The sequence below is a fragment of the Piliocolobus tephrosceles genome, chromosome 13 (assembly GCF_002776525.5).
Source record: "Piliocolobus tephrosceles isolate RC106 chromosome 13, ASM277652v3, whole genome shotgun sequence".
Taxonomy (NCBI): domain Eukaryota; kingdom Metazoa; phylum Chordata; class Mammalia; order Primates; family Cercopithecidae; genus Piliocolobus; species Piliocolobus tephrosceles.
Genome location: NC_045446.1, coordinates 65,416,350 through 65,443,648, shown reverse-complemented (window position 1 = coordinate 65,443,648; position 27,299 = coordinate 65,416,350). Strand labels below are relative to the sequence as shown.

At 50.7% G+C, this 27,299-nt stretch overlaps 1 protein-coding gene across 7 annotated transcripts in view; it reads left to right on the top strand.

The window, feature by feature from the left end:
- Nucleotides 1-27,299, top strand: part of ARRB1 (arrestin beta 1) — a 99,527-nt gene that overhangs the window by 53,296 nt on the left and 18,932 nt on the right. For all 7 annotated transcript variants that reach the window (XM_023209384.2, XM_023209383.2, XM_023209382.2 and 4 more), the window contains exons 2-8: nucleotides 14,976-15,006; nucleotides 17,637-17,697; nucleotides 21,222-21,266; nucleotides 22,030-22,226; nucleotides 23,456-23,515; nucleotides 24,328-24,395; nucleotides 26,990-27,125. In XM_023209384.2, the coding sequence (XP_023065152.1) occupies nucleotides 14,976-15,006; nucleotides 17,637-17,697; nucleotides 21,222-21,266; nucleotides 22,030-22,226; nucleotides 23,456-23,515; nucleotides 24,328-24,395; nucleotides 26,990-27,125 (598 nt within the window). The remainder of the gene's footprint in view (nucleotides 1-14,975; nucleotides 15,007-17,636; nucleotides 17,698-21,221; nucleotides 21,267-22,029; nucleotides 22,227-23,455; nucleotides 23,516-24,327; nucleotides 24,396-26,989; nucleotides 27,126-27,299) is intronic.

Sequence of the window (27,299 nt, the reverse complement as noted above, 5' to 3'; positions counted from 1 at the left end):
TCATGCCACTCCAGTCCAGCCTGGGTGACAGAGAGAGACTCCATCTCCAAATAATAATAATAATCATCATCATCATCATCATCATCATCTGGGGAAAACATCATAAAGTATTTTCTACCCACAACTGTAGGGAGACAGACAACTTAAACCTTTCCCTGTCCCAGTAGGAGTAACATGACTGTCTCCTCCCAGCCGCAAGGCTTTCTTACCTGAGGGACATTTGGGGGAGAACTCTCCCTGAGCAGGGGGCAGGGACAGGACACTGGCCAGGATAATGATGATGATAATTTCATAGTATCATAGCATCAACAATGTCAGCTTCTCTGTGTTGAGTCACTACTGGGGACCAGGTTTTTACACATATCCCCAGCCTATGGGGTGGGTATTATCCCCATTCTCAGGCGAAGGAAGCTGAGTCTTCAAGAGGATAGGAAACGGGCCTGAGGTCACACTGGGCTCAAGCAGGGACTCAGGCAGGGACTGTCTGCTTCAGCCTCTGGGCTCTTTTGACTGCCAGCAACCTTCTCTTTCTGAATCTCAGCCCCAGGAAGGCTGGGCAGTGCTCAGGCACAGTCTGTGGGCTCTTTGGTACCCAGCTGCCAGCCCACCTGGGGAAATTTTGATCAGCCCTTGATTTTCAGATCTCCAGTTTCATGGGTTAACAGAAAATAAGCCAAGCTCTTTTAAGAAACTCTCCCCTCTGTCCATGGCCCCCTCTTTCCTCACTCTGCACCACCTGAGAATTTTCACAAACATGCCTCATGGCCAAAAAAGTGAACCCATGAATGCAGCAGGAGGCTTGGGGAACTGCTGCCTAGAAGTCTATGGGAAGTCTGCAGCCCAGGAGACTGACTTGGCCAGAACCCCTCACCGCCCAGCCACCATCCCTGACGCCTCTGGCCTGCCAGGCACTGCCCTGTGCCCCGGGAGCCATGGCAGATTTGAGCAGGGATGTGATGAGACGGGAACCACAGAAGCCAGCGGTCCCCATCCCAGTCTGACTCTGGGCACACTAGCGAGTCTCCCTGAGGCTGAGCTTCCTGGCCCTGGTGTGAGGCTCTTCTCTCACTTTGATTTCTCCATCTGGGAAATGAGGCAGGTGGGACTGTGCTCCCTCAGGCTCCGGAAATCTCTGAAATGGGGTGACATTTCTTGCCTTCCTGCCTCCTTCCCCCTCCCGGGCTGTCCTGAAAAGCAGGTGCACTGATGGCGGGTAAACAGGCAGACCACGCTCTGACACAGGGAGAGCTGGGAAATTCCGGCAGGGCAGACAAGCTGGTACACAAATAACTCTGCTACCAGGGAGAATGTGATAAAGGCCTAGGAACCTCTCTGCAGCCGCTGCCACCTGCTCCTCGCACCTCCCTGCTGCCTGATGGCTACTCTCACACCCAGGAAAGTGGGTCAGAATGTAGGGCGGTTGCGTCTGAGTGAATGGCCCCTTGCGTCTCCCCACCCTACCCAGCTGAGCCATGGCTGCTATCGGGCAGGGATAGGGGAACGTTATGGAATTGAGGGCCTCTCTGGATCCAAAATATGGCCCTGGCCAGTCCTTCTCTCTTCCCTCAAATGCCCTTGGCTCCCCATTGCCTTCTGGATAAGGTCCAAGTTCCTTGGCCCAGCACTCAAGGCCCTTCACGGCCCTACCCTCCTAGCCGAGGGCCTGCACATACAAGTGCTCCGTGATTCTCTGTGGAGCGAACGGACCATTCTCCAGCCCAGCCTCTTCCCCTGGGGCTCCTCCCAGGCACTTGGGGTACACTCCAGCCACGCCAGAGGCTCGCTGTCTCCTGAGCACCCAGTGGACTCAGTTGCCCTCTCCAGGCCTCCGCCTGCAGTGTGGTCACCCCTTCTGCACCTTGTGTGTCCTTCAAGATTTTCCTCATTGCTACCTCTTCCCTTGAAGGCTTTTTTGTTTTTGTTTTTTGAGATGGAGTCTTGCTGTGTTGCCAGGCTGGAGTGCAGTGGCGCGATCTTGGCTCACTGCACCCTCCTCCTCCTGGGTTCAAGCGATTCTCCTGCCTCAGCCTCCAGAGTAGCTGGGACTACAGGTGCCCGCCACCACGCCCAGCTAATTTTTGTGTTTTTAGTAGAGATGGGGTATCACCATGTCGGCCAGGATGGTCTCAATCTCTTGACCTCGTGATCCGCCCACCTCGGCCTCCCAAAGTGCTGGGACTAAAGGCGTGAGCCACAGCGGCCAGCCCTGAAGGCTTTCTTGACTCTCCAGATAGAACCACATAATTCCACCTCTCAGGCAGTATTGTGAGTGATTAAAAGTGTGGTCTCTGGAGCTGGAGTACCTGGGCTCTGATATCTAGATCTGTTGTTTACTTGCTGTGTGACCCTAGGCAAATTACTTAACCTCTCTGTGCCTCAGTTTTCTTATCCGTGAAGTGGGATGAAAGTAATACTTGTTATAGAGTTGTTGGAGAAATAAGTGAGTTGATATTTGTAACCAACTTAGAGCAGTAACTGGACTTGGTTTCTCTCCTGGATAAGCTTTCTTTTTGTTGTTGTTGTTTGAGACAGAGTCTCACTATGTTGCCCAGGCTGGAGTGCAGTGGCGCAATCTCAGCTCACTGTAGCCTCGCCTCCCGGGTTCAAGCGCTTCTCCTGCCTCAGCCCCCTGAGTAGCTGGGGTTACAGGCACGTGCTACCACATCCGGCTAATTTTTGTATTTTTAGCAGAGACAGGGTTTCACCATGTTGGCCAGGCTGGTCTTGAACTGCTGATCTCGTGATCTGCCCGCCTCAGCCTCCCAAGGTTCTTGGATTACAGGCGTGAGCCACCGTGCCCGGCCTCTCTTGGATAAATTTTCTAATATTGACTGAAGGGTGAGTAAATATCTGAAGGTCTTCTGACATTCCCTGCATTTGTAGCATTTTTTTTCTAATATTAATTTTCTAATATAAAGAAAGGAATTGTTACCAGTGCTTACACAATTTGCTAGTACTGAATCCACATTCATGGATGATCTTTCCAGTGTGAGTTTTCTGATGCTGAGTAAGATATGTCTTGTCTAAATGATTTCCCATAGGTGGTCCATTCATGAGGTTTCTCTCCTATGTGTTTTCTGATACTAGCTTTGTGATTCTGGACAAGTTAAGTAGGGTTTCTGAGTCTGGGCTTCTTCTCTGAAAAATTGGAATATTTAGAAGGAATATAATAATGTATATGAAGCTTAGCACAGCGCCTTGCTCATAGGGAAAGCTCAGTGTATGGTGGCCATTTTTCTTAGTGGGTTTCTCTAACTAGGCTATGCTGTGGTCTTTTGTCATCAGGGACCACCCATTGTTCATGTTAGTGCCCCTAGAGCTTTGCACTGGCAGTGGCTATGTGATGGCTCAGTGGTGAGTGAATGAGGAATGGGATAGCCACTGGTCAGAGCTGGGCAGAGGCCTGTTTGGGGTGTATCAGCTGTATTCTTGGCACAGCCTGACAGTGGCTGTGGACTCCGTTCCTATGAAGCATTTTCTTTTTTTTTTTTTGAGACGGAGTCTCGCTCTGTCACCCAGGCTGGAGTGCAGTGGCCGGATCTCAGCTCATTGCAAGCTCCGCCTCCCGGGTTTACACCATTCTCCTGGCTCAGCCTCCTGAGTAGCTGGGACTACAGGTGCCTGCCACCACGCCCGGCTAGTTTTTTGTATTTTTTAGTAGAGACGGGGTTTCACCAGGTTAGCCAGGATGGTCTCGATCTCCTGACCTCGCCCGTCTCGGCCTCCCAAAGTGCTGGGATTACAGGCTTGAGCCACTGCGCCCGGCCCTTTTTTTTCCTTTTTAAGAGACAGGGTCTTGCTCTGTTGCCCAGGCAGGAGTGCAGTGGCGTGATCATAGCTCACTATAACCTTAAACTCCTGGGCTCAAGCGATTTTCCCTCCTCAGCCTCCTGATAGCCGGGACAACAGGCATGTGCCACCATGCCTGGCTAATTTTTAATTTTTTGCGGAGATGGGGTTTCACTATTTTGCCTAGGCTGGTCTTGAACTCATGGTCTCAAGCATTCCTCCTGCCCAGCCTCCCAAAGAGTTGGAATTACAGGCACAAGCCACCATGCCTGGCTCCTATAAAGCATTTTCTAAGCCCAATGCCCATGCCTCCTGACAGCCAAACGGAAGTATAGATAGAAGGAGAAATCCCTGGAGTCTGCTCACCCAGAGACAAGGATCATCACCATTATCTTTTTATATTTATTTATTTATTTTTTGAGCTGGAGTCTTGTTTTGTTGCCCAGGCTGGAGTGCAGTGGTGCGATCTTGGCTCACTGCAACCTCTGCCTCCTGAGTTCAAGCGATTCTCCTCCCTCAGCCTCCCAAGTAGCTGGGATTATAGGCATGCACCACTACACCTGGCTAATTTTTGTAATTTTAATAGAGATGGGGTTTCACCATGTTGGCCAGGCTGGTCTTGAACTCCCGACCTCAAGTAGTCTGCCTGCCTTGGCATCCCAAAGTGCTGAGATTACAGGTGTGAGCCACTGCACCCGTCCTACCACCATCTTTTTAAACTTCATCCATTCTCATACTTGAATAATTCTCTTAGGGCATTCATTTAACCATATTCATCCTATATTTATTTATTGAGCACCTGCTATATCCTAGGTACCATGCTATGCCCCAGAAATACAGTGAATATAACACAAATAATATACCTCAACTTTCATTGTTGCTATAAAAGTGAAGCAGAGGGTGTTATCAGACCATTACAAAGTGTGGGCAGTGCTGTGAATGGGGGAACACTGGATATGGAGCTGAGGGGCCCCTAACCCAGACTTAGGGGGTAGTCAGGGAAGGCTTCCTGGTAAAAGGATAGCTAAGTATATGATACATTAGGCCTGGGAAGGCATCTCAGGAATCACAGAAACGTGGATCCTGGATTGTAACATCACAGAACCATAGACTGTTACATCAAAGCATTCAGAGTTTAGGGTCCAGATTTTCCCTACTTCACTCACTTTTTTTGTTTTTTTAATTTCTTTCTTTTTTTTTTTTTTTTGAGACGGAGTCTCGCTCTGTGGCCCAGGCTGGAGTGCAGTGGCCAGATCTCAGCTCACTGCAAGCTCCGCCTCCTGGGTTTACGCCATTCTCCTGCCTCAGTCTCCCGAGTAGCTGGGACTACAGGTGCCCACCACCTCGCCCGGCTAGTTTTTTGTATTTTTTTTTTAGTAGAGATGGGGTTTCACCGTGTTAGCCAGGATGGTCTCAATCTCCTGACCTCAATGATCCGCCCGTCTCAGCCTCCCAAAGTGCTGGGATTACAGGCTTGAGCCACTGCGCCCGGCCATTTTTTTTGATTTCTAGATTCTCTTTTCTCCTCGACTTGAGACATATCTTGTTAGGGAAACCCAAGCTCTTTATAAAGTACTTTATGCTCATTGTATAACAAAAAAATTATAGATACAAAGAATTGTGTGGGTGGGCGGAGTCTTCTTCAACTCCTGTGAGAGTATTTAGGCACATTTCCCTTTTTTTCATTCTGTCTTTTTTTAGTTTTTTTTTTTAATTGAGATGTAATATCCCGTAATATTCACACTTTTAGGGTAAAATTCAGTGGTTTTTGTATATATTCACAAGTTTGTATAACCATCACCACTATCCAATTCCAGAACATTTTCATCACCTCCCAAAGAAACTCTGTACCAATTAGCAGTCACTCCCCATTTCCCACTCCATCAACCCTTGGCAACTGCTAATTTACCTTCTCTCTGGCAATTTGCCTACTCTGAACATTTCATGGAAGTTCAATCATATAATATGCAGCCTTCTGTCATTGGCTTAATTTACTTAACAATGTTTTCAAGGTTCATTATGTTGTGGCGTGAATCAGTACTTCATCCCATTTTATGGCTATATAATATTCCACTGTATGTATAGACTGAATTTTAAAAAGATACATGTATTCGTTGATAGATTTTTTTCCCCACTCTTTTTGGCTATTTTGAATAATGCTGCTACAAACATTTATGCACAAGTTTTTGTGTGTGGACAGTTTCAGTTCCTTTGGGTGTATACCCAGGAGGGGACTTACTGGGTCATATGTCAACTCTCGGTTTAACTTTTAAACAAACTGCCAAACTGTTTTTCAAAGTGACGGCCTCACTTTCCAATCCCACCAGTGATGTATGAAGGTTCCAGTTTCTCCACATTCCTGTCCACACTTACTATCCTTCCTTTTGAGTATAGCCATCTTAATGGATGTGAAGTGTATCATTGTAGTTTTGACTGATGACTGATGATGCTGAACATCTTTTCATGTGCTTATTGGCCACATGAATATCTTTGGAGAAATGCCTATTCAAACAAATCCATTGCCCATTTAAAAATGGGTGATTCGCCTGTTTGTTGTTGAGTTGTAATCATTCTTAATATATCCTGGCTATTAGGACCTGATCAGATAAATGATTTGAAAATATTTGCTCCATTCTGTGGGTTGTCTACTCCTTTGCTTGCTTGCTTGCTTGCTTGCTTCCTTCCTTCCTTTTTTAAATTATACTTTAAGTTCTAGGGTACATGGGCACGTGCAGGTTTGTTACGTATGTATACATGTGCCATGTTTGTTTGCTGCACCCATTAACTCATCATTTACATTAGGTATTTCTCCTAATGCTGTCCTTCCCCCTGCCCTCCACTCCCCAATATTCTCTTTCTTGACAGTGACTTTTGAAGCACAAAAGTTTTAAAATTTTGTCTATTTTTTCTTCAGTTGATTGTGCTTTTGGTGTCATATCTAAGAAACCATTGCCTAACCCAAGGTCATGAAGACTTTACTTATGTTTTCTGCTAAGAGTTTTATAGCTGTAGCTTTTACATTTGGGTCTTTGGTCCATTTACTTTTTTTTTTTTTTTTTTTTTGATACAAAGTCTTGCTCTCTTACCCAGGCTGGAGTGCAGTGGCACGATCTCAGCTCACTGCAACCTCCGCCTCCTGGGTTCAAGCGATTCTCCTGCCTCAGCCTCCCAAGTGGCTGGGATTACAGGCGCCCGCCACCACACCCGGCTAATTTTTGTATTTTTAGTAAAGACAGGGTTTCACCATGTTGACCAGGCTGGTCTCGAACTCCTCACCTAGGTGATCTGCCCGCCTCAGCCTCTCAAAAGTGCTGGGATTACAGGTGTGAGACACAGCGCCCGGCTCCATTTGAGTTAATTTTTGTACACGATGTGAAGTCGGGATCTAACTTTGTTTTTTTGTGTGCGACTTATCCAGTTGTCCTAGCACCATTTGTTGAAAACAATGTTCTTTCCTCATTGACTTGCCTTGGCTCCTTTGTAAAAAAATCAATTGACCATAAATATACGGGTTCATTTCTAGACTCTCAATTATATCCCGTTGATCTATATGTCTTTTTTTTTTTTTTTTTTTGAGATGGAGTCTCGCTCTGTCACCAAGGCTGGAGTGCAGTGGCGCCATCTCGGCTCACTGCAAGCTCCACCTTCTGGGTTCACGCCATTCTCCTGCCTCAGCCTCCCGAGTAGCTGGGACTACAGGCTCCTGCCACCACGCCTGGCTAGTTTTTTGTATTTTAGTAGAGACGGGGTTTCACCGTGTTAGCCAGGATGGTCTCGATCTCCTGCCTTTGTGATCCACCCGCCTCGGCCTCCCAAAGTGCTGGGATTACAGGCGTGAGCTCCTGCGCCCGGCCCTATATGTCTGTTTTTATGCCAGCACAATATAGTCTTGATTACTGTAGCTTTGTAGTAAGTTTTGAAAGTGGGAAGTGTGAGTCTTCTAACTTGGTTCTATTATTATTATTTTTTTAAAGATAGTTTGGCTATTCTGGCTCCCTGGCATTTCCTTATGAATTTTAGGATCAGCTTGTCAATTTCTGCAAAAAAGCTAGCTGGGATTTAATAAAGATTACATTGAAACAGTTAGGGGAGCATAGGCATCTTAACAACATTAAGTCTTCTCATTTTTTTGTTTTGGGTATTTATTGAGTGTAAAGTTGAGCTCATGCCAAACGTACTATTCTGATTCCTGACTTACTCTGCTTACTATTCTATGATAGGCATTTCCTTGTGTCATGAAAGATGGAAACCTAATTTCAGTGCTGTATAATATTCCATTGTTGGCTGGGCACAGTGGCTCATGCCTGTAATCCCAGTACTCTGGGAGGCCGAGGCAGGTGGATTGTCTGAGCTTAGAAGTTCAAGACCACCCTGGACAATATGGTGAAACCCTGTCTCTACTAAAATACAAAAAATTAGCCAGGCATGGTGGCACACGCCAGTAATCCCAGCTACTTGGGAGGCTGAGGCAGGATAATCGCTTGAGCCTGGGAGGTGGAGGTTGCAGCAAGCCGTGATGGTGCCACTGTACTCCAGCCTGGGTGACAGAGTGAGACTCCATCTCAAAAAGAAAAGGAAAAAAATATTCCTTGTTTAGCTGTATCATGTAGAAGTACAAACTCTTGTTTTGGTGTAATCAGTCTTGGAAGGTGCTTCATTTGGGTCCTTTGTCGTGTAGCCCTCTCCCTGACGGGCACAAAGGGACACTGGGAGGACTGATGGCTCACCGAAGTGCAGTGAAATATTAGTGTCAAAGTTGGTCCACAGGTACCCTGTGCTGCCGGTGGGGAATGGGGCTCACTGGAGAAGCTGACATTCTGGTTCATGGAGAGTTGACTTACCTGTCTTCCTGGCAGCATCACCTTGATGGAATGGAATCAGAAGACAGCATCCAGCAGTCTGCATGGACACTGATAGGGCATGTTTGGTTTAGTCATGTTTTTCTAGAACATTGGATCTGAAACATTTTTAAATTTGCATTGTGAAATTCGTTTTACGTTGTAATTCAGTACACACACATTCACCTGAAACAAACATTTTGCTAAATAATACTCTTATTTATTTATTTTTGAGACAGAGCCTTACTCTGTCGCCCAGGCTGGAGTGCAGTGGCATGATCTCAGCTTACTGCAACCTCTGCCTCCCAGGTTCAAGTGATTCTCATGCCTCAGCCTCCTGAGTAGCTGGGATTACAGGCATGTGCCACCACACCTGGCTAATTTTTTGTATTGTTAGTAGAGACAAGGTTTCACTATGTTCACCAGGCTGGTCTCGAACTCCTGGCCTCAAGTGATCTGCCCACCTTGGCCTCCCAAAGTGTTGGGATTATAGGCGTGAGCCACTGTGCCCAGCGAATACTCACTTTTTGTATCAGCCAGGAGAAGCCAGCCTGCAGCAGTAAGAACCCCCAAATCTTAGTGGCTCAAGAGCTTTCATTCTCCCTTATGCTACACATCTGTCATGTAGTGGGGCAGCCCTGGGATTTAGGTTGATGGAGGCTTTCTCATGCAGATCATTGCTGGTTTCAGTGGCAAAGGAAAGACAGCATGGCAGGCAAAAGAATGCTCTTCCCAAAGATGTCTACGTCATCATCGTTGGAACCTGTGAATATGATATGTCACATGGCAGAGGGTAATGAAGGTTGCAGATGGAATTAAGGTTGCTAATTAACCGACCTTAAAATAGGAAGATTGTTCTGGATTATCCAGACGGGTTCAACGTAATCCCAGGGGTCTTTATAAATGGAAGAGAGAGGCAGAAGAGAAGGTCAGAGTGAGACAGTGTGATAAGAACTCGACGTGCTCTTGCTGGCTTTGAAGATAGAGGCAGGGGCCATGAGCCAAGGAATGTGGGTAGCCCCTAGAAGCTGGGAAGGTCAGGGAAACAGATTTATCCCTTGAGCCTCCAGAAATGAATGCAGCCCTGCGGGTATCTTGAATTTAGTCCAGTGAGGCCCATTTAGTGTTTCTGAACTACCAAACTATAATATGTTGTGTGTGTGTGTTTGTGTGTGGGTTTTTTTTTTTTTTTTTTTTTGAGACAGGGTTTCATTCTGTCGCCCAGGCTTAAGTGCAGTGGCACAACCTTGACTCACTGCAGCCTCCACCTCCTAGGTTCAAGTGATCCTCCCATCTCAGCCTTTGAGTAGCTGGTACTATAGGCACACGCCACTACGCCTGGCTAATTTTTGTATTTTTGTAGAGACGGAGTTTCACCATGTTGCTCACACTGGTCTTGAACTCCTAAACTCAAGTGATCCTCCCACCTCAGCCTCCCAAAGTGCTGGGATTACAGGTGTGAGCCACCACACCTGACCTGTTTGTGTTGGTTTAGGCCACTAAGTGTGTGGTAATTTGTTACAGCAGCCATAGAAAACGAATACAGAAGGCATGGGGAATGAAGCACCAGCACTTAAATCTGCCTGGCACTGACATCTGGCACTTCTACTCGTATTTCATTGGCCAGAGCAAGCCACATGGACATGCCTAACTTCATAGTACCACAGAAATCTGATACTCACATACCCCCAGGCTTAGAGGGAAACTGAATTTTGGTGAATATAATAATGTCTATTATACCTTGCTACCTGCAGTGCATGCTTATATTTTCTATTCCATTCCATTTCATTAAAAAAAAATCTCTTAAGTTGGTTATTTATTTATTTATTTATTTATTTTTGAGACAGAGTCTTGCTCTGCTGCCTAGGCTGGAGTGCAGTGGCACCATCTCAGCTCACTGCAACCTCTGCCTCCCTGGTTCAAGCAATTCTTCTGCCTCAGCCTCCCGAGTAGGTGGGACTACAGACGCATGACACCATGCCCGGCTAATTTTTGTATTTTTAGTAGAGACGGAGTTTCACTATGTTGACCAGGCTGGTCTTGAACTCCTGACCTCAAGTGATCCTCCCACCTCCACCTCCCAAAGTGCTGGGATTACAGGCATGAGCCACCATGTCCAGCCATAAGTTGGTTTTATTATCAACTAGTATGTTGTGATCCCCTGTTTGGAAAACATTACAGATCCTCTTCTGCCCAGGCCTCCTGGACCATATGACACACCTAGATGTGTGACACACCTAGGCATAGCTGATTGGCCCAGGTGTGGAACACATGACCAATGCTGACCAATCAAATTCCTCTCCTGGGAATTTGGAAGTGGGCCATTCAACCAGTTAGCGGTGGGAAGCTGAGTGAGAAGCAGAGTGGAAACAGTGTCAGAGTGGGAGTCACATCCAAGCCAAAAGGATGGAGGAGGAGAAAAGCCTTGAGTAAGTAGAGACAACTGGTCCACAGAGGCAATGGGGCAGCCACCCAGAAAGCAGTGCAACCGGGGGAACACACAGCCCCAGGAGGAGAGGTGCAGAGAGAGTGAGACTGCCTGAGATTCACATGGCTTCCCAGGTCCTGCGCCAGCCACCATGCATCCTGCCTGCATCCCGTGAGAGTTTTGCCTTCTTATAACATGCCCTCCCCTTTTCTTGAGCTATCCTGGGTGATGGGGTCGGGTGCGGTGGGGGCCGGTTCTGTTCCTCGTCTCCACTGAGGCTTAATCAGCTGGAACACTGCTCGTATTTCTCTTATAGGCACCCAGCTCTGTGAATCAGGCCGTGGGGCATAGATGGGGCTGGGGGCGAGACAGACTCTGCCTCTGGCATCCTGGAAATTTGGCTTTGACCAGTGTTGGACGTGTGTGCATGCTCTTCGAAGTTGACAGACAGAGCCATCTGTGTGACACTGCATAGATGGAGGTCCCAGGAAACGAAAAATCCTCACAGGGGCCTCTTTTCTGATAGTGTTAGGGTCAGGAAGTCAGAGGAGTTTTATCACAGAGGGCTTGACAGTGTCATGGAGTGGAAAGGACATGGGCTCTGGAGACAGGCAGACCATGCTTCACCTTGGTGAGCCTCAATTTCCTCATCTCTGAAATGGGATTGTAAGGATCAGCAGTATTCTAGGAAAAATACCTAAAGTCATGTCTAGAGCATGGCATGCTCTTGGGGAATGTGGTGGCTGCTGCTGTCATTTGAGGAAGCCATCAGAGTCCTGCTTCCTGAAGGAGGTGGTCCTGGTGCTGACGAGGTTAGCAGCAGATCATTCTCCACGGCTGGCCACACTTCCTACCGTGGTCACACTCACTCTGCCCCTTGCCCCTCTCCTCTCCTCATTTCCCCTCTTTATTGTTATTCCCAATGTTGTTGAAAACACCTGGTTTAGGAAAACAGCTGGGTTGGATATGAAGCACCCAGCTTCTGGAGGCAGGCAGATAGAATTGGGTCTGAATCCTGACCGAGCCCCTGGCTTGCTGTGTGTTCTTGGGGAAATTACTGCATCTCTGTGAGCCTTGAGCTAATTACCTGTAAAATGAGGATGATAATCCCCATTTCACAGAGCTATTATGAGAAATAATCAGCCACTCAACAAAATTCTGTCTTCCCTCTTTCCCTTCTTGAATTTGCCCCTTCCGGCCTGACCAGGGTATCCCGCTCCTTCCGGCAGTCCCTGGAATGGTTTTCCCTGACTCAGTTGTTAGTGGCCTCAGGCACTGTGGCCTCTCCTTTCCCTCAGACCATGGACTCCCACGGCTTCTGGAAGCAGGTGGAGTCCCTTGTGGCCGGTGCCACTTCTCTGGTCTTCTCTGCAGGTCCAGCCCCACCTTGGGAGCTGCTGCTTCAAACCGTGTGATCTGTATTTTTCCTCACTTTAGCAATTATCACACTCCAGCTAACTGTGGCATCTTCACACTCTGAACACTAATAAATATTTATGAGAAGGAAGCTGGATGCGGTGACTCACGCCTGTAATCTCAGCATTTTGGGAGGCTGGAAGTGGGCGGATCACTTGAGGTCAGGAGTTTGAGACCAGCCTGACCAACATGGTGAAACCCCGTCTCTACTAAAAACACAAAAATTAGCCTGGCCTGGTGGTGCACGCCTGTAATCCTAGCTACAGGGGAGGCTGAGGCACGAGAATCACTTGAACCAGGGGGATGGAGGTTGCAGTGAGCTGAGATCACGCCACTGCACTCCAGCCTGGGCAACAGAGCGAGACTCCATCTCAAAAAAATAAAAATGAATAAATAAATAAATACATATTTATGAGGAGGAGAAAAGTCCAGTCTCCCAGGGGAGGTGGGGCGGGATGTGCCAGGCTTCTTAGCAAGCCATGCTCACACCCATCAGTGGTTCCTGCCAGCCCAGAAGTGAGAGGTGGGGGTGGGCAGGGCCAGGGCTATGAAGGCAGCACAGAGCCACCACCCAGTCGCTGTCTCTTCCGGAAGGAGGCAGGAGTGGCTGTCCCTGTGCCGTGGTGGGCCTCACTGTCCTGCCCACCCTGGTGCCTGCTGGGCCCTGTGCTCCTGGGGGAGGACTGGGTGGCAGGAAGCCCTCTCAGCCTCATGTGTGCCTACCCTACCCCTCTGTCCATGGCTGTTTTAGCCTCTCTTATTTCATCTTTTATTTTCACCCATTCAGGGTCTGTGTCCCTATCCTCCTCTCTCTTCCCCAACCCCTTCTCTTATCTCGGGGTCTCTGTCTCTATCTTTCAATTTTCTTCTCTCCCTCCCAACAATTACTTTGAGCGATCCTGGAGCTAGCTGTTGGCGGCTAGGGAAGGGGGTCTCAGGCTCCAAGACCCAGCTTGTGGGAGAGGGCAGGAGGAGATATGGAAGGCAAGTGAGTTCCACTTTTTGGGAGTCATGGACCACATCTCGACCTGATTCCTTGTCCAGCACTCTGCTGGGTGACCATGGCTTATTCTCTGCCTTTCCTGGGCTTCAGTTTCTGTTAAGTAAGGTGATTGATTCCTTCATTCATTCATTCCTTCACCTGTTCAACTATTTATTGAGTGTTTGCTACCTACCATTCATCATTTTTTGTTTGTTTGTTTTTGTTTTGAGACTGAGTCTTATTCTGTTGCCCAGGCTGGAGTGCAGTGGCACCATCTTGGCTCACTGCAACCTCTGTCTTCTGGGTTCAAGCAATTGTCCTACCTCAGCCTCCCAAGTAGCTGGGATTACAGGTGCCCGCCACCACGTCAGCTAAGTTTTGCATTTTTAGTAGAGACAGGGTTTCACCACATTAGTCAGGCACGGTCTTGAACTCCTGACTTCCTTGGCCTCCCAAAATGCTGGGATTACAGGCATGAGCCACTGTGCCTAGACCCATCATTTGTTAAACAATGATTGCAGTACCATTCTGGGTGCTTGGGATAGATGCATCTATGGATAAGAGAAACAAAGATCCTTGCCCTCGTGGAGTGACGTGTTAGCAGAGTAGACACATAATAAACAAGTGAAATATGTATACGTTCGAAAGTGTTAAGTGTTGGCTGGGCGCGGTGGCTCACACGTGTAATCTCAGCACTTTGGGAAGTCGAGGTGGGCAGATCGCTTGAGTCCGGGAGTTCAAGACCAGCCTGAGCAATATGGTGAAACCCCATCTCTAGCAAAAAACAAAACAAAACAAAACACGAAAACAAAAAATAAAAATTAGCCCAGGGTGGTGGCGTGTGCCTGTGGTCCCAGTGACTTGAGGGGCTGAGCAGGGAAGATCATTTGAGCCTGGGAGGCAGAGGTTGAAGCAGTGAGCAGAAATCACACCACTGCACTCCAGCCTGGGTGACAGAGTGAAACCTTGTCTCAAAAAAGAAAGTGATGAGTGCTATGGAAAAAGAAGAAGTGGAGCAAGAGAGGGACTTCAGGCCCGGGGACACAGTGGGGTTGAGCATGCAGATGTCTCAGGGAGAGCCTCTGAACTGTCCCTGAGGTAGGAATCGCCCTGGTGTGCTCGAGGACCAGCCAGGGGCGGATGTGGCTGGAGATGGGTGAGGGAGAGTAGTAGGAGGTGACACCAGGAGGTGAGAGTAGATCACACAGACCTTACAACATGCCAGGCTTTTCCTCGCTTAAGCTCAGAAAATTTGCACTTGGAGACTCCCGCAGCCTGCCTGCAAAGACCTGACCGCAAGGGGGCTGTTGCGTAGCCCAGGAGAGCTCTAATGGCTATCGTGGAGGCTTACCAATGGAGATGGTAAGAGCAGATTACACGGGCACTGTTCGGATCTCAAGCTTGCATGGTGCCTGTCAGTCACTCCAGCCCTGGTCCCTGGTCCTGCCTCAAGGTGGCCCACAGGAACTTGCTCCTGGGCAGGATACGTGAACCCTGGCCTGACCTCTCTTTCTCTCCACAGAGTGTTCAAGAAGGCCAGTCCGAATGGAAAGGTGAGTCTGTAACAGCTGCGCCCAGCGCCTCCCTGACCTCACACTCTGGTCATTTTCTCTTGGGAAGCAGAGGAAATGGCATGTCCCCTGAAGTGCACACCTTTGTGGGAGGGGGCAGGTGCTGCTCCCCGTCTTAGGGGTGACACAGCTCTGTCTTTTGGAGCTATCAGTTGAAGGGGGAAGGACACACTCAGGAAACTTTCTGAGTGGGGAAGCACAGCTCCCCGAGCTCTGGTGTGGAGAGAGACGGCCTGTCATAGAGAGACTTCAGTAAGTGTGTGACAGTGGAGGACAAGCCAATCAGTAAGCGCCGAGGGCCCTGGGGGAGCGAGTCCCCTGCTGTGAGAGGACCCTGGTGTCACCTCCTTAGCCAGGGCAGCTCCCAGGGCCTGGCTCTCTTGCTTTCTCCCTGCAGGGCCAGACGCCATCCTGCTTCCCCCTCAGTTCAGCAGGTAGACATTATTGACACCATTCCATACCAGGTCTGGGCTGAGCCGGCGGGGACAGGAGCAGGGTGTACTGAGATGAGTGAGGCACAGCCTGTGCCTCTCACAGCCAGATGGCAGAAGCAGATACCGAAATCCATCATTTCAGCATGAAGTGGCAGGTGGGAGATATGGGGCCATCGGGGCTGCAGGACCCAGCCTGGTGGGCAGTGGCAGCTTCTAGGAGGGATGCATTTCCAGCAAGGCAAGGTGAAAACGGCGTTGTAGACAGGACACAAAAGCATAGGGACTGTGGGAATCTTAAGCAGCTGAGTTCAGAGTGCCAAGAGGGAGGCTGAGGCTGAGAGGCTGCAGGGCTGGTCACGGGAACCCTGTGGCTTGGCTTACGAGCTGGCCTGGGTTGGCAAATAGCACCACATGTGCTTCCACATCTCTCTTCTGTGCCCACAGCAGATAACGTCAGTCACCATCGCCCTTTCCTGCTGCACCAGGGTTTCATCTTAGATTCCTTCTTAGCCCAGAGTCCCAGACAGCTCCCTGCCCCCTCTCCCCGCCAGTAGATCTGAGTTGGCACGTGGAATGAAACCCATTTGTTATCCTTATTTTTGGACACTGAGGAACCATTAATGGGTTTCAGGCGGCAGTAGCATGGTTAGATTTGAATTTTAGGGCCGGGCGCGGTGGCTCACACCTATAATCCCAGCACTTTGAGAGGCCAAGGTGGGTGGATCACTTGAGGTCAGGAGTTTGAAACCCTGTCTCTACTAAAAATACAAAAATTAGCCAGGCGTGGTGGTGCATGCCTGCAGTTCCACCTATTTGGGAGACTGAGGTGTGAGGATCACTTGAACCCAGGAGGCAGAGGTTGCAGTGAGCTGAGATTGCACCACTGCACTCCAGCCTGGGCGACAGAGCGAGACTCCATCTCAAAAAAAAAAAAAAAGATTTGCATTTTAGGATATCTAGTCTAGCTAAAGAGGAGAGCAGGCTCTCAGCGAGTGAACAGCAAGGGGCTGGTGTGGTAGTCTAGGCAGGAGTGGCTGTGGGGATGGAAAGGGATGGACGTGAGAAATAATGATGGCGGTTGAGTCACGAGGATTGAAGGATTGTTGAGCAACAGACACATCAGGGTGACACTCTGCATCTGGTTTAGCCGCTGGAATTCTGTCTCGGAGTTTTTCCCTCCTGGCCGGCTACTGAGTGGGGCATGAGTCCCCGACCCCTCAGTGCTTCAGAAGGCAAGTCGTCACACACAGAACTGCTAACTGTGTGAGGCGGTGCATTTGTTCATTAGCTGGAGGTCGCCTTTCCACAATGTATATCTATTTTAAAACATTGTGTTGTGCATGATAAATAACATATACTTTCAAGTCAATTTAAAAAATTAATTAGGCTGGGCGCGGTGGCTCAAGCCTGTAATCCCAGCACCTTGGGAGGCCGAGGCAGGCTGATCACCTGAGGTCAGGAGTTTGAGACCAGCCTGACGAACATAGTGAAACCCCGTCTCTACTAAAAATGCAAAAATTAGCCGCACGTGGTGGTGCACGCCTATAATCCCAGCTACTCAGGAGGCTGAGGCAGGAGAATCACCTGAACCCAGGAGGTGGAGGTTGCAGTGATCTGAGATCGCGCCATTGCACTCTAGGCCGGGCAACAAGAGCAAAATTCCATCTCGATAAAAAAAAAAAATTAATTAAGAGAAAGAAAACAAGTCCTCGTATCAGTGGATCCCTGCCTGGCTACATGGGAGGAGGAGCAACTGAAGAACACAGTACGGCCCTCGTTCAGAGCCTCTGAGGGCTCAGTGCTCCTGCCTGCCTGGGGGCTCTCACCCCGTGAGATGCCTGCACTCCCACTCACCCGGCTTCTCTGCCACTGCTGCTCCACCGGCAGTGGTGCTTGGCATGAAGATCTCTCCGGGCCTCAGTGTCCTCATCTGTAAAACAGGAACAATAATGACTTCTTCACAGGGTTTTGGGAAGAAGAGATGCTTTTAAGATTTTACAAGGGTTTGCGAATCTTGGTATTAGGGATGGGGTGAAGGCCCAAGTCCAGTTAGGATTTTGATAAGGGTTAGGAATGGGTCTGGAGTTTCAGAGGCTGCTCTCAGGGTTTCCTCCAGGGCAGGGTCCTGTGTCCTCCGGGCCTGCAGCTGCTAACGCCCCCTATGCCTCTCTTCCCCAGCTCACCGTCTACCTGGGAAAGCGGGATTTTGTGGACCACATCGACCTCGTGGACCCCGTGGGTGAGTCCCTGGAGGGTGAGAGGAGGGCTGGGGGAAGATGGGGCTGGCCAAAACTCCCAGAAATAGCTCTCAGCTCTCCAGAGGGGCTTGGTGCCAAGAACGGGGGTGGATGGCTTCCTGCTTCAGACAGCAAGCATTTACTGAGCAGCTACTTCCCCACTCAAGTGAGGACTGCAAGAAGAGACTGTGGGAAGGACTGAGGTGAGAATCAGGGAAGGCGTCCTGATGATGGTAAGAAGGGTGAGGGTGATGACGACAGATACCACCACTTACTATAAGGCGTGTCATGTAGCAGACAGTGGGGGTGGCTATGATGACTATCTGTGCTTTACAGACAAGGAGAATGAGGCACAGAGTGGCTCAGTGACTTACTCCAGGTCACAGAGCGAGTAGATAGAGGAGTCCGGTTCAAAACCTGGCAGAGTCTGCAAAACTCTTTGTTCGGCTTCTGTGTGATGGCAAAGGGTAGGAGAGAGAGGGAGAGTCCTTCTTAGAACTTATGAAATGGAAGCTGTCCTCACGTACGTGGCAGTCCTGCTAGAAGCTGGGCTGTGGCTGAAGGCATCTTCCAGGTTCTTATTCAAATTCAGGGTTTTGCAATCTCTGCATGCTTGACATTTTGGACTGGATAATTCTTTGTTGGTGTGGCCTGTCCTGTGTGTTATAGGCTGGATAGCCACATCCCTGGCCTCTACTCATTCGATGCCCAGAGTACCTCATGCTCCAGTTAGGACAACTAAAAATGTCTTTAGGCCGAGTGTGGTGGCTCATGTCTGTAATCCCAGCATTTTGGGAGGCTGAGGCAGGAGGATCACTTGATGTCAGGAGTTCGAGACCATCCTGGCTAATGTGGTGAAACCCTGTCTCTACTAAAAATACAAAAATTAGCTGGGCGTGATGGTGGGCACCTGTAATTCTCCCACCCCAGCTACTCGGGAAGCTGGGGTGGGAGAATCGCTTGAACCCGGGAGATGAAGGTTGTAGTGAGCTGAGGTCGCGCCACTGCACTCCAGCCTGGGCGACAGAGTGAGACTCCATCTCAAAAAAAAAAAAAAAAAAAAAAGGTCTTTATTCATTGCCAAAGTGTCTCATTTGGGGGCAGAATCACCCTGATTAAGAATGACTGCTGTCATTGGAAGAGCCTTGGTCTCATGGTCTCTTCTCATGCCTCTTTGTGAGAGGGAAGCCTAGAATTACTCCTGTTTTATAAATGGGCACAGTGAGGTCCAAAGAGGCTCAATGATTTTTGAAAGATGAGCAAGCCAGCTGGGCATGGTGGCTCACGCCTGTAATCCCAGCACTTTGGGAGGCAGATCACCCGAGGTCAGGAGTTTGAGACCAGCCTGGCCCACAGGGTGAAATCCTATCTCTACTAAAAAATACAAAAAAAAAAAAAAAAAAAAAAAAAAAAAAAAAAGCAGAGCATGGTGACGCACAACTGTAGTCCCTGCTACTGGGGTGGCTGAGGCGTGAGAATCCTTTGAACCTGGGAGGCAGAGTTGCAGTGAGCCGAGATCATGCCACTACACTCCAGCCTGGGTGACAGAGCAAGACTCTGTCTTAAAAAAAAAGATGAGCAAATCAAAGTGTGGCCTAGTGTGGCCTCTCCCATCAGTGTCCCTGCGGGCTGTCCTGGGGCCAGGGCAGGAGTGATTTGTGTGGTCCCTGAGCCAAGGGAGCGAGCCCGGCTGCAGACTTCAGCTCACCAGGAGGAAGACCTGAGGACACTGGGCTCCAGGGGCCAGAGGACAGTCAGCAGAGCCCTTCATGGCCTGGAGCAAACACCCCCACTTCTCCCCTCCAGCCCTGCCTAGGATGCTGTTTGGTGTCTTCTGAAGCTCAGTGTCCCTCTGCCATTGGCATCTTCTCCCTGAGCTGGCCCCTCAGAGGCTGGTAGCAGGCATCCCGGTGCTCACCTGTGGCTGCTTCATGTCGTCATTTCTGGTGGCCCTCTGAGGCCAGGGTTATCCGTACCCATTGGTCTACTAAGGACAGCAGCAGAGGCAACCCAGAGACTGGGAGAGGACAGGGGCAGGAATCTAGCCCCCAACACATGCAGGCACCCTGAGAGCTGTTCAGCAGGTGTTCACAGAGCACCCACTCTGTACCAGGCCCCTTGTGAGCCCTGGGATCCCCAAGCACTCTGGGGCACGGTGCAGAGCTGCTCAGGGACTTACTGTGAGAGATTTTTCTCCCATAGTGACCTTGCCATTTGGCTTGATCTGATCACACCCTCCCTGTGCTTACCGGTTCCCCACCAAACCTGCACACAAGTCCAAGCCCACTGGCCTCACCAACGGGACATTGATGATCTATCCTGGCCCTCCTCTTCCACTGGCAATGGAATGACAATGGGTCAGAGGGTAAGGGGAGAGAGAGGAAAGAAAGGTTTGGCCAGAGATAGACAGGGGATGTCAGCCAAGGGGGTGACCCTGAACCAGTGTTACTGGCCTCCTGAGGTGCTGAGCAGAGATGTCCTTTGTGTTCAGCTGGACTGTGCTCCCGAGGGCCAGGGCACTGAGGCACCTTCCACAACCTGCAGAGTGCTCTCGAGTGCTCGGCACTGTCTAAGTGCTGTACGCATGTGCACATTCATGTGTATACCCATTCAGTCCTCACGGGAGACCCATGAGGGAGGCACTGCAGATCACCACCCCTGATTCACATGTGGCAAGCCCAAGAAGCTCTGAAAACCTAGCATTGCTTCCAAGTTTAATGCAGAATTCATTTATTGGCAAACCTGACCCCAACTGATGTGAGGCTATATTTAGCCTCTTGGTGAGAATATTTGTGTTTTCCTACGGAGGTATTAATGGCTTTAATAATAGGGTGCAGATCTTGCAGAGGTCATTACAGAATATATGGAACATGTACCATTTTGCCTATTTTATTTTATTTTGAGACAGAGTCTCGCTGTGTTGCCCAGGCTGGAGTGCAGTGGCATGATCTCAGCTCACTGCAGCCTCCGCCTCCCAGGTTCAAGTGATTCTCTTGCTTCAGTCTCCCAAGTAGCTGGGACTACAGGTGCCCACCACCATGCCCAACTAATTTTTGTATTTATAGTAGAGATGAGGTTTCACCATATTGGCCAGGTTGGTCTTGAACTCTTGGCCTCAAGTGATCCACCCGCCTCAGCCTCCCAAAGTGTTGGGATTATGGGCATAAGCCACCATGCCTGGCCCATTTTGCCTCTCTATGCTTCACAATTTCTAAATTCCAAAGTATACCTGGTTCTAGGAGTTTCGGACCTATGTTACTATTCTTACTAACAGATGAAGAAACAGAAATGTCAACTAACCTGCTTAAAGTCACCAGCTGTGTCTGTTAGGCTGGCCTGGGATGGGGGAAAGGTAGAGCATGGTGGAGGTGGGCAGTGCCACCCTCTAGGTGCCGGCCTTTCCATTTTTCTCAGGATAATTTTAGATGGACATATGGTTGAATCTGGGCTTGGGCTGGTGTTTGGGGGTGCAGAGGTTTGGGAGGCCAGGTTGGGAGAGGCTGCTCGCTCTCTGTCCTTTCCCCAGATGGTGTGGTCCTGGTGGATCCTGAGTATCTCAAAGAGAGGAGAGGTAGGCTGTGGCCCCCATCCCCAGCCTGTCAGGGGCCTCCTCTTCCCCCTGGACCTCTAGCATAGGATCTCCCTGTCCATCCCCACTGGTTCCCCTGAAAACCTCAACAAATACCCCCACAGATGCCCTTGCCTCCTCCAGCCTGGGACGGCCCTGCCCCAAGCCTACTTTGGGAGAAGGTTTCCCCATGCCCTGAGCACTTTCACATCAATATGTCATGACTGTGGCAAGGCTGGGGATGCCAGCAGGGCAGGAGTAGGGTCTTCTTTAACAGAACAGAACATTGATACCGGGGCAGTATCAATGTGCACCAGTGTGCAGGAAGACAAGAGTGGGCGACTGAGCTGTGACAAGACCCTTGCCTTCCAGATACGACCCAGCACTTGCCCTGCCCCTACAACTCCCTGCTCCTTCCCCAGGCCCCCTACCCCCACCCAGGCCTGCCAGACTACTCCAGCCCCCGCCATGCCTGTCAGACCATTTCCATACCCCTCCACACATGCCCTGGGGAGAGGTGGGAGGGGGAGGAAGGACAGGGCTTGCTCAGCAGGCAGCCCCCTCCTCCTCCCAGGGGCCAGGCCATGGCATCCTTCCAGGTACTCAGTATCAGCCCCTCCTGGTGGAGACAGTACAGCCATCCCCAAAGAGTTTGGGACGGGCCTGGGGCTTCCAGCGGGGCCTGTCCCAGGGCTGCTGCTGGTACTCTGGGGGGCTCACCTGCTGCTCTCCCAGGCCCCTCCTCAGTGCTCCCTGCTCCCCACAGTCTATGTGACACTGACCTGCGCCTTCCGCTATGGCCGGGAGGACCTGGATGTCCTGGGCCTGACCTTTCGCAAGGACCTGTTTGTGGCCAACGTGCAGTCCTTCCCACCGGCCCCCGAGGACAAGAAGCCCCTGACACGGCTGCAGGAGCGCCTCATCAAGAAGTTGGGCGAGCACGCCTACCCTTTCACCTTTGAGGTCAGGAACTGCCACCCCTGGGGCCCCATTGCAGAAACACCACCTGTAGGAAGCCCTCTGGGGTGGGCATAAGGGGTCGGTGTGGGTCAGCTGCTCCCTGCCACCCAGTTTCCCAGTGTATGCTGGGACCTGGGGCACTGACACCTATGTTACCTGGTAAGTGTCTCTTCTCCAGCCCCTGCTGGGGTTTGTCACCTGTACCTTTGGGCTACTTAGACCCTTCTGAGGCCAGGTCATTGGTGGGAGAAAGGGGGCGCCAAGGGGCTTCGGAGAAAGCAGGAGCCCTTTGTGGCCTCTGAGTCACTGCAAGGTGTCTCCCGCTCAGATCAGCTCCCCACTTGCCTGGCTTAACCCAGCTCGCAAGAGAGGGATGGCAAGTAGGTGATCTGTCTGCTCCACCACCTTTCAAAAGATGCTGGATTTCAAAATCTCAAGTTTCTTAGGCTCTCTGATTCTGAGATTCAGTGTGGTCCCTCTCTTTCTGGGAGGCTGAGAGAGTGGAGAGGGTTATGGAGTCACCTTTTCCACATAGACATGTTAGCTCCCTATGGCTGCTGAAACAAATTGCCACAAACTTGGCAGCAATTAAAACAACACAGATGTATGAGCTTACAGCTCTGGAGGTCAGAAGTCCCCAAACAGGTCTCAGTGTGCTACAGTGGAGGCATGGCAGGGCTGGCTCCTCTGGAGGCCCTCAGGGAATGCCCACCTTTTCCAGCTTTGCTTTCCTTGGCTCCTGGTGCCTTCCTCCATCGTCAAAGCCAGCAGTGGCTGTTGAGTCTTTTGCACATCCCATCACTCTGGCTTGGACATTTCTGCTTCCACTTCTAAGGACTCTCATAATGATATCAGGCCCACCAAAATCATCCAGGATACTGTCCCCATCTCAAGGCCTTAATTGGATCTGCAAAGTCACTTTTGTCGTTAAGGTCCCAAGTTTGGGGGATCAGGGTGTGGACATCTTTGGGGAACCATTATTCTGCCAACTACAGTAGATATCATAGAAAGATCTATTTAAACCATTGCTGCGAGAACTGGGCTAGGCCAAACTCTTTAGATAAACAAAACTCAGACACTTGCGGGGCATGGCTTGGTATGGTCTGATGGGGTAGACATGGCCTGTCCCCTGGGGCCCTTGGTCTGATGGGTGTCTGGGCGTGTCTGGCCTGCAAGACATGAGACAGGACAGTGGTGGATGTGATAGATGGCTCGTTCTGTCTTCTTGACAGATCCCTCCAAACCTTCCATGCTCTGTGACACTGCAGCCGGGGCCCGAAGACACAGGGAAGGTAGGTTACCCCAAGCGGACCATCTCTCTGGCTCCAGGACTCTCAGGTCCCCAGGTCCCTGGCTTTCTCCCTGGGAGGTGCTGGACACCCAGAACCACTCTCCCTGTTGAACAGTGTTAGGCTAAGCTGGTCCCACCTTGGACAACCAGTCTCTCTTTAGACAGGGCAGCAGGTATGGGGTCAGCCTCACTCTCCCATTCAGTGATGGGTCCAGAGGCCCTTCTGAGTGGCGTTGGTTGCAACAGGACCAAAGTGTTCTGAGGACCTACACCTGGCCTCACGTAACCCCTGGCAACCTTGAATCAAGGTGCGATCATCCCCATATCACAGATGGGGAAACTGAGGCTTCGAGAGACGTGACACCACTAGCTGCAGACCTTTGAGCCCAGCTTCCTCATCTGCAAGATGGAGATGACAGCACATGCCTCCTTGTCTTGTTAGAGGGATACCGGAGAAGCCACCCGGGGCCAGGTCTGCACACAGTAGTAGGTGCCCCCAGTCTGCTCAGGTGCCTGTTGCTATTTCTGGGCAGCTGCCTGGATGAGGATGGCCACCCAGACTGAGGCAGGAGTCCAAAGAGCAGAGCCCAGTTTGGATGATTTGGGATGTCCCATGTCAGATGGAGGAGGCAGCACAGCACTGGGGCTGAGCACAAGGGCGTTCCCCTGCTTCTTCCGGACTGAGGAGGGCTGGGCTGTGGGAGCTTGGTGTTCCCGTCCAGTGTCCTCGTTTGTAAAATGAGAGGCGGGCTGGCTGTGTACTGGGGACCCTGCTTCTCCAAGGCCCTGTGTTCAGTGACCCCTTCCCCACAGGCTTGCGGTGTGGACTATGAAGTCAAAGCCTTCTGCGCGGAGAATTTGGAGGAGAAGATCCACAAGCGGTGAGTAGTAGGATGGCAGGGTGTGGGCCGCCTGCTGGGTGAGGGAGGGAGACAGGATGGGCAAAGTCCAAGAGGAGATAAGTAACAATACCTGGAAGTGTGTGAGGAGGGGCGCACTTTCCAGCCTTGGAAGGGCACTCTGGAAGCTGGGAGGTCATGGAGGGCTTCCTGGGGGAGGTGGCTTTGACTGCCCAGGTTCAGGCTGCAGCATCTTCTCCTTCGCACCATTGTGGAAGCTTCCTCCCTCATCTCCCTGCCTCTCATTTCATCCCCTCCAGACTGCATGTCTTTTTAATTTGTTTTGGAAAAATCCTAAATTCAGATTGTGTTAAACCGTGAGCAGGCTGTTTCCTGACCATCCCCGTTTTCCAGTTTTCCTCCTGGGAGGAGTTCAGCAGGGGTTGAGTGTGTGTCAATGGCAGCTTCTAAGTGAGGAGGAAATGGAGATAGTGAACCCATCCAGGGCAGAGTGACAGGGAGCTCGGCCCACATCCGAGAGAGGGGACGCATTCTCCGGAGAAGCACAGCCCGGACAGACAGAGAGCCCAGGCTGGCAGCCAGAAACAGCTGGCCCGGATGTCTCAGGCCTGCCCCTCCTGGGTCAGGCTATGCTCTGCCTGCCTTCTGGAAGAGCTGGTGGGCCCACAACGCTGATGTTCCTGCATCCAGAGGCACTGTTCCCAGAGGAGGTTGGCTGAGGGCACAGCAGCCTTTTTAGGGCATGGGCTGAGTTTGCCACCTGGTGGCTATAGGGTGTATTGCATACGTTTGCATCTGCAGCCCTGCCTGTGTGGGGGGAGATGGGACTTTTCTCCCTTGCTTCTGTGTCTCCCTTTTCCTCTTTTTTTTTTTTTTTTTGAGACGGAGTCTTGCTCTGTCACCCAGGCTGGAGTGCAGTGGCCGGATCTCAGCTCACTGCAAGCTCCGCCTCCCAGGTTCACGCCATTCTCCTGCCTCAGCCTCCCGAGTAGCTGGGACCACAGGCGCCGGCCACCTCGCCCGGCTAATTTTTTGTATTTTTAGTAGAGACGGGGTTTCACCGTGTTAGCCAGGGTGGTCTCGATTTCCTGACCTCGTGATCCGCCCGTCTCGGCCTCCCAAAGTGCTGGGATTACAGGCTTGAGCCACCGCGCCCGGCCTCCCTTTTCCTCTTAAGACCTGAGACAAGGGAAAAGAAAGAGTGCTGTGGGATGTGGGAGGAGGCTTAGCAAGCACAGGAAAGAGGAGGTGACACTGAGAGCCACCCCTCTCACCCTACCACCAATGGGACATTTAAAATCCACACCAAGGAGTTACTAATAATAATGATATAGAAGCTATCATTTATCAAGGGCTGATTAGGTGCCAGACACCATTCACAGTGCTGGGCTGTACGAACTAATTTAATCCTCACAGCAGCTCTAAGAATTAGGTCCTGGCTAGGCGCGGTGGCTCACGCCTGTAATCCCAGAGCTTTGGGAGGCCGAGGTGGGCAGATCACTTGAGGCCAGGAGTTCCAGACCAGCCTGGCCAACATGGTGAAACCCCGTCTGTACTGAAAATACAGAAATTAGGTGGGTGTGGTGGCACATGCCTGTAATCCCAGTTACTTGGAAGACTGAGGCAGGAGAATTGCGTGAACCTGGGAGGCAGAGGTTGTAGTGAGCTGAGATCGCACCACTGCACTCCAGCCTGGGCAACAGAGTGAGACTCCACCTCAAAATAAATAAATAAATAAAAATTTAAAAAGCAAAAGCAAAAACAGGTAGGTCCTTCTATCGTCACCCTTTACAGATGAGGGAATGGAGGCAGAGAGGTTAATGTACCCTGGCTCCCCCGTTCCAGGCAATGGAAGCAGCTTATCTGAGCAATGGAGATGCAGCATTCCCAGCACACCTCAGAGACGGCCTCACCGAGTCCCCCTCCCTCACCAGATCCTCATTTGCTCCCTGATCCCCTGTAACCTTCGTGGAGCCGTTCTCATCCATGGGCCTTCTCCCCTCCCTGGGCTTGTCCCCTTCACTTGCATCCCCCTGACTGAATCCACACCTCCTCCCTGAACCCCAACGCCTCCCCAAACCCCATTTCTTCTTGGCACCCCTGTCCCCTCTGCATAGTTTTACATAATATATATCTGGCATGTGTTTATTATATGGCATGCACAGTCCTAGGTGCTGAGGGTACAGTTGTGAACACCTTAGACACAAATTTCTGTCCTTAAAGAGCTTATACAAATAGTGTCCTGTGTCACCAAAATAGATGACAGAGGGACACTATTTGTGTAAGGTGACATAGGGAGGTGGGAAGTGACATTGTTACCTATTTGGTGACATAGGGAAGCAGGAGGTGAAAATGTAGTCCCTGTTTCAGCGTCCTGCTGGGTACCGGGACCCAAATGAAGTGTGGCCACAGGGCACTTCTGGGATAAAACAGGGGAGGATGGAATGGAGCCAGATAGCGACAGACCCCTATGCTGATCTCTGCGGTTTGACTGGATTCTAAGGCATTGGAGAGCCATGCCAGTCTCTTGAGCAGGAGAATGATGTGAGGCTCGCAAGGACAGGGGATGAAGGCAGGTGACCCTGGTCCTCTTTCACTCCGCCCATCCCCATTAGGAATTCTGTGCGTCTGGTCATCCGGAAGGTTCAATATGCCCCAGAGAGGCCTGGCCCCCAGCCCACAGCCGAGACCACCAGGCAGTTCCTCATGTCGGACAAGCCCTTGCACCTAGAGGCCTCCCTGGATAAGGAGGTAGGCGGCTCGAACTGGGCAGGGGGTGGGGGCTGCTCCACCAGGGCCTGGGCCTCAGATCCCAGCTCTCTGCTGGCCTGCAGGGATGCCTCAGATAGGAGCTTCTACCCCCAGCCCAAGGACCACAGGGCTCAGGGAATCTGAGACCTCTCCTGGGGGATGTGGAGAAGTCTC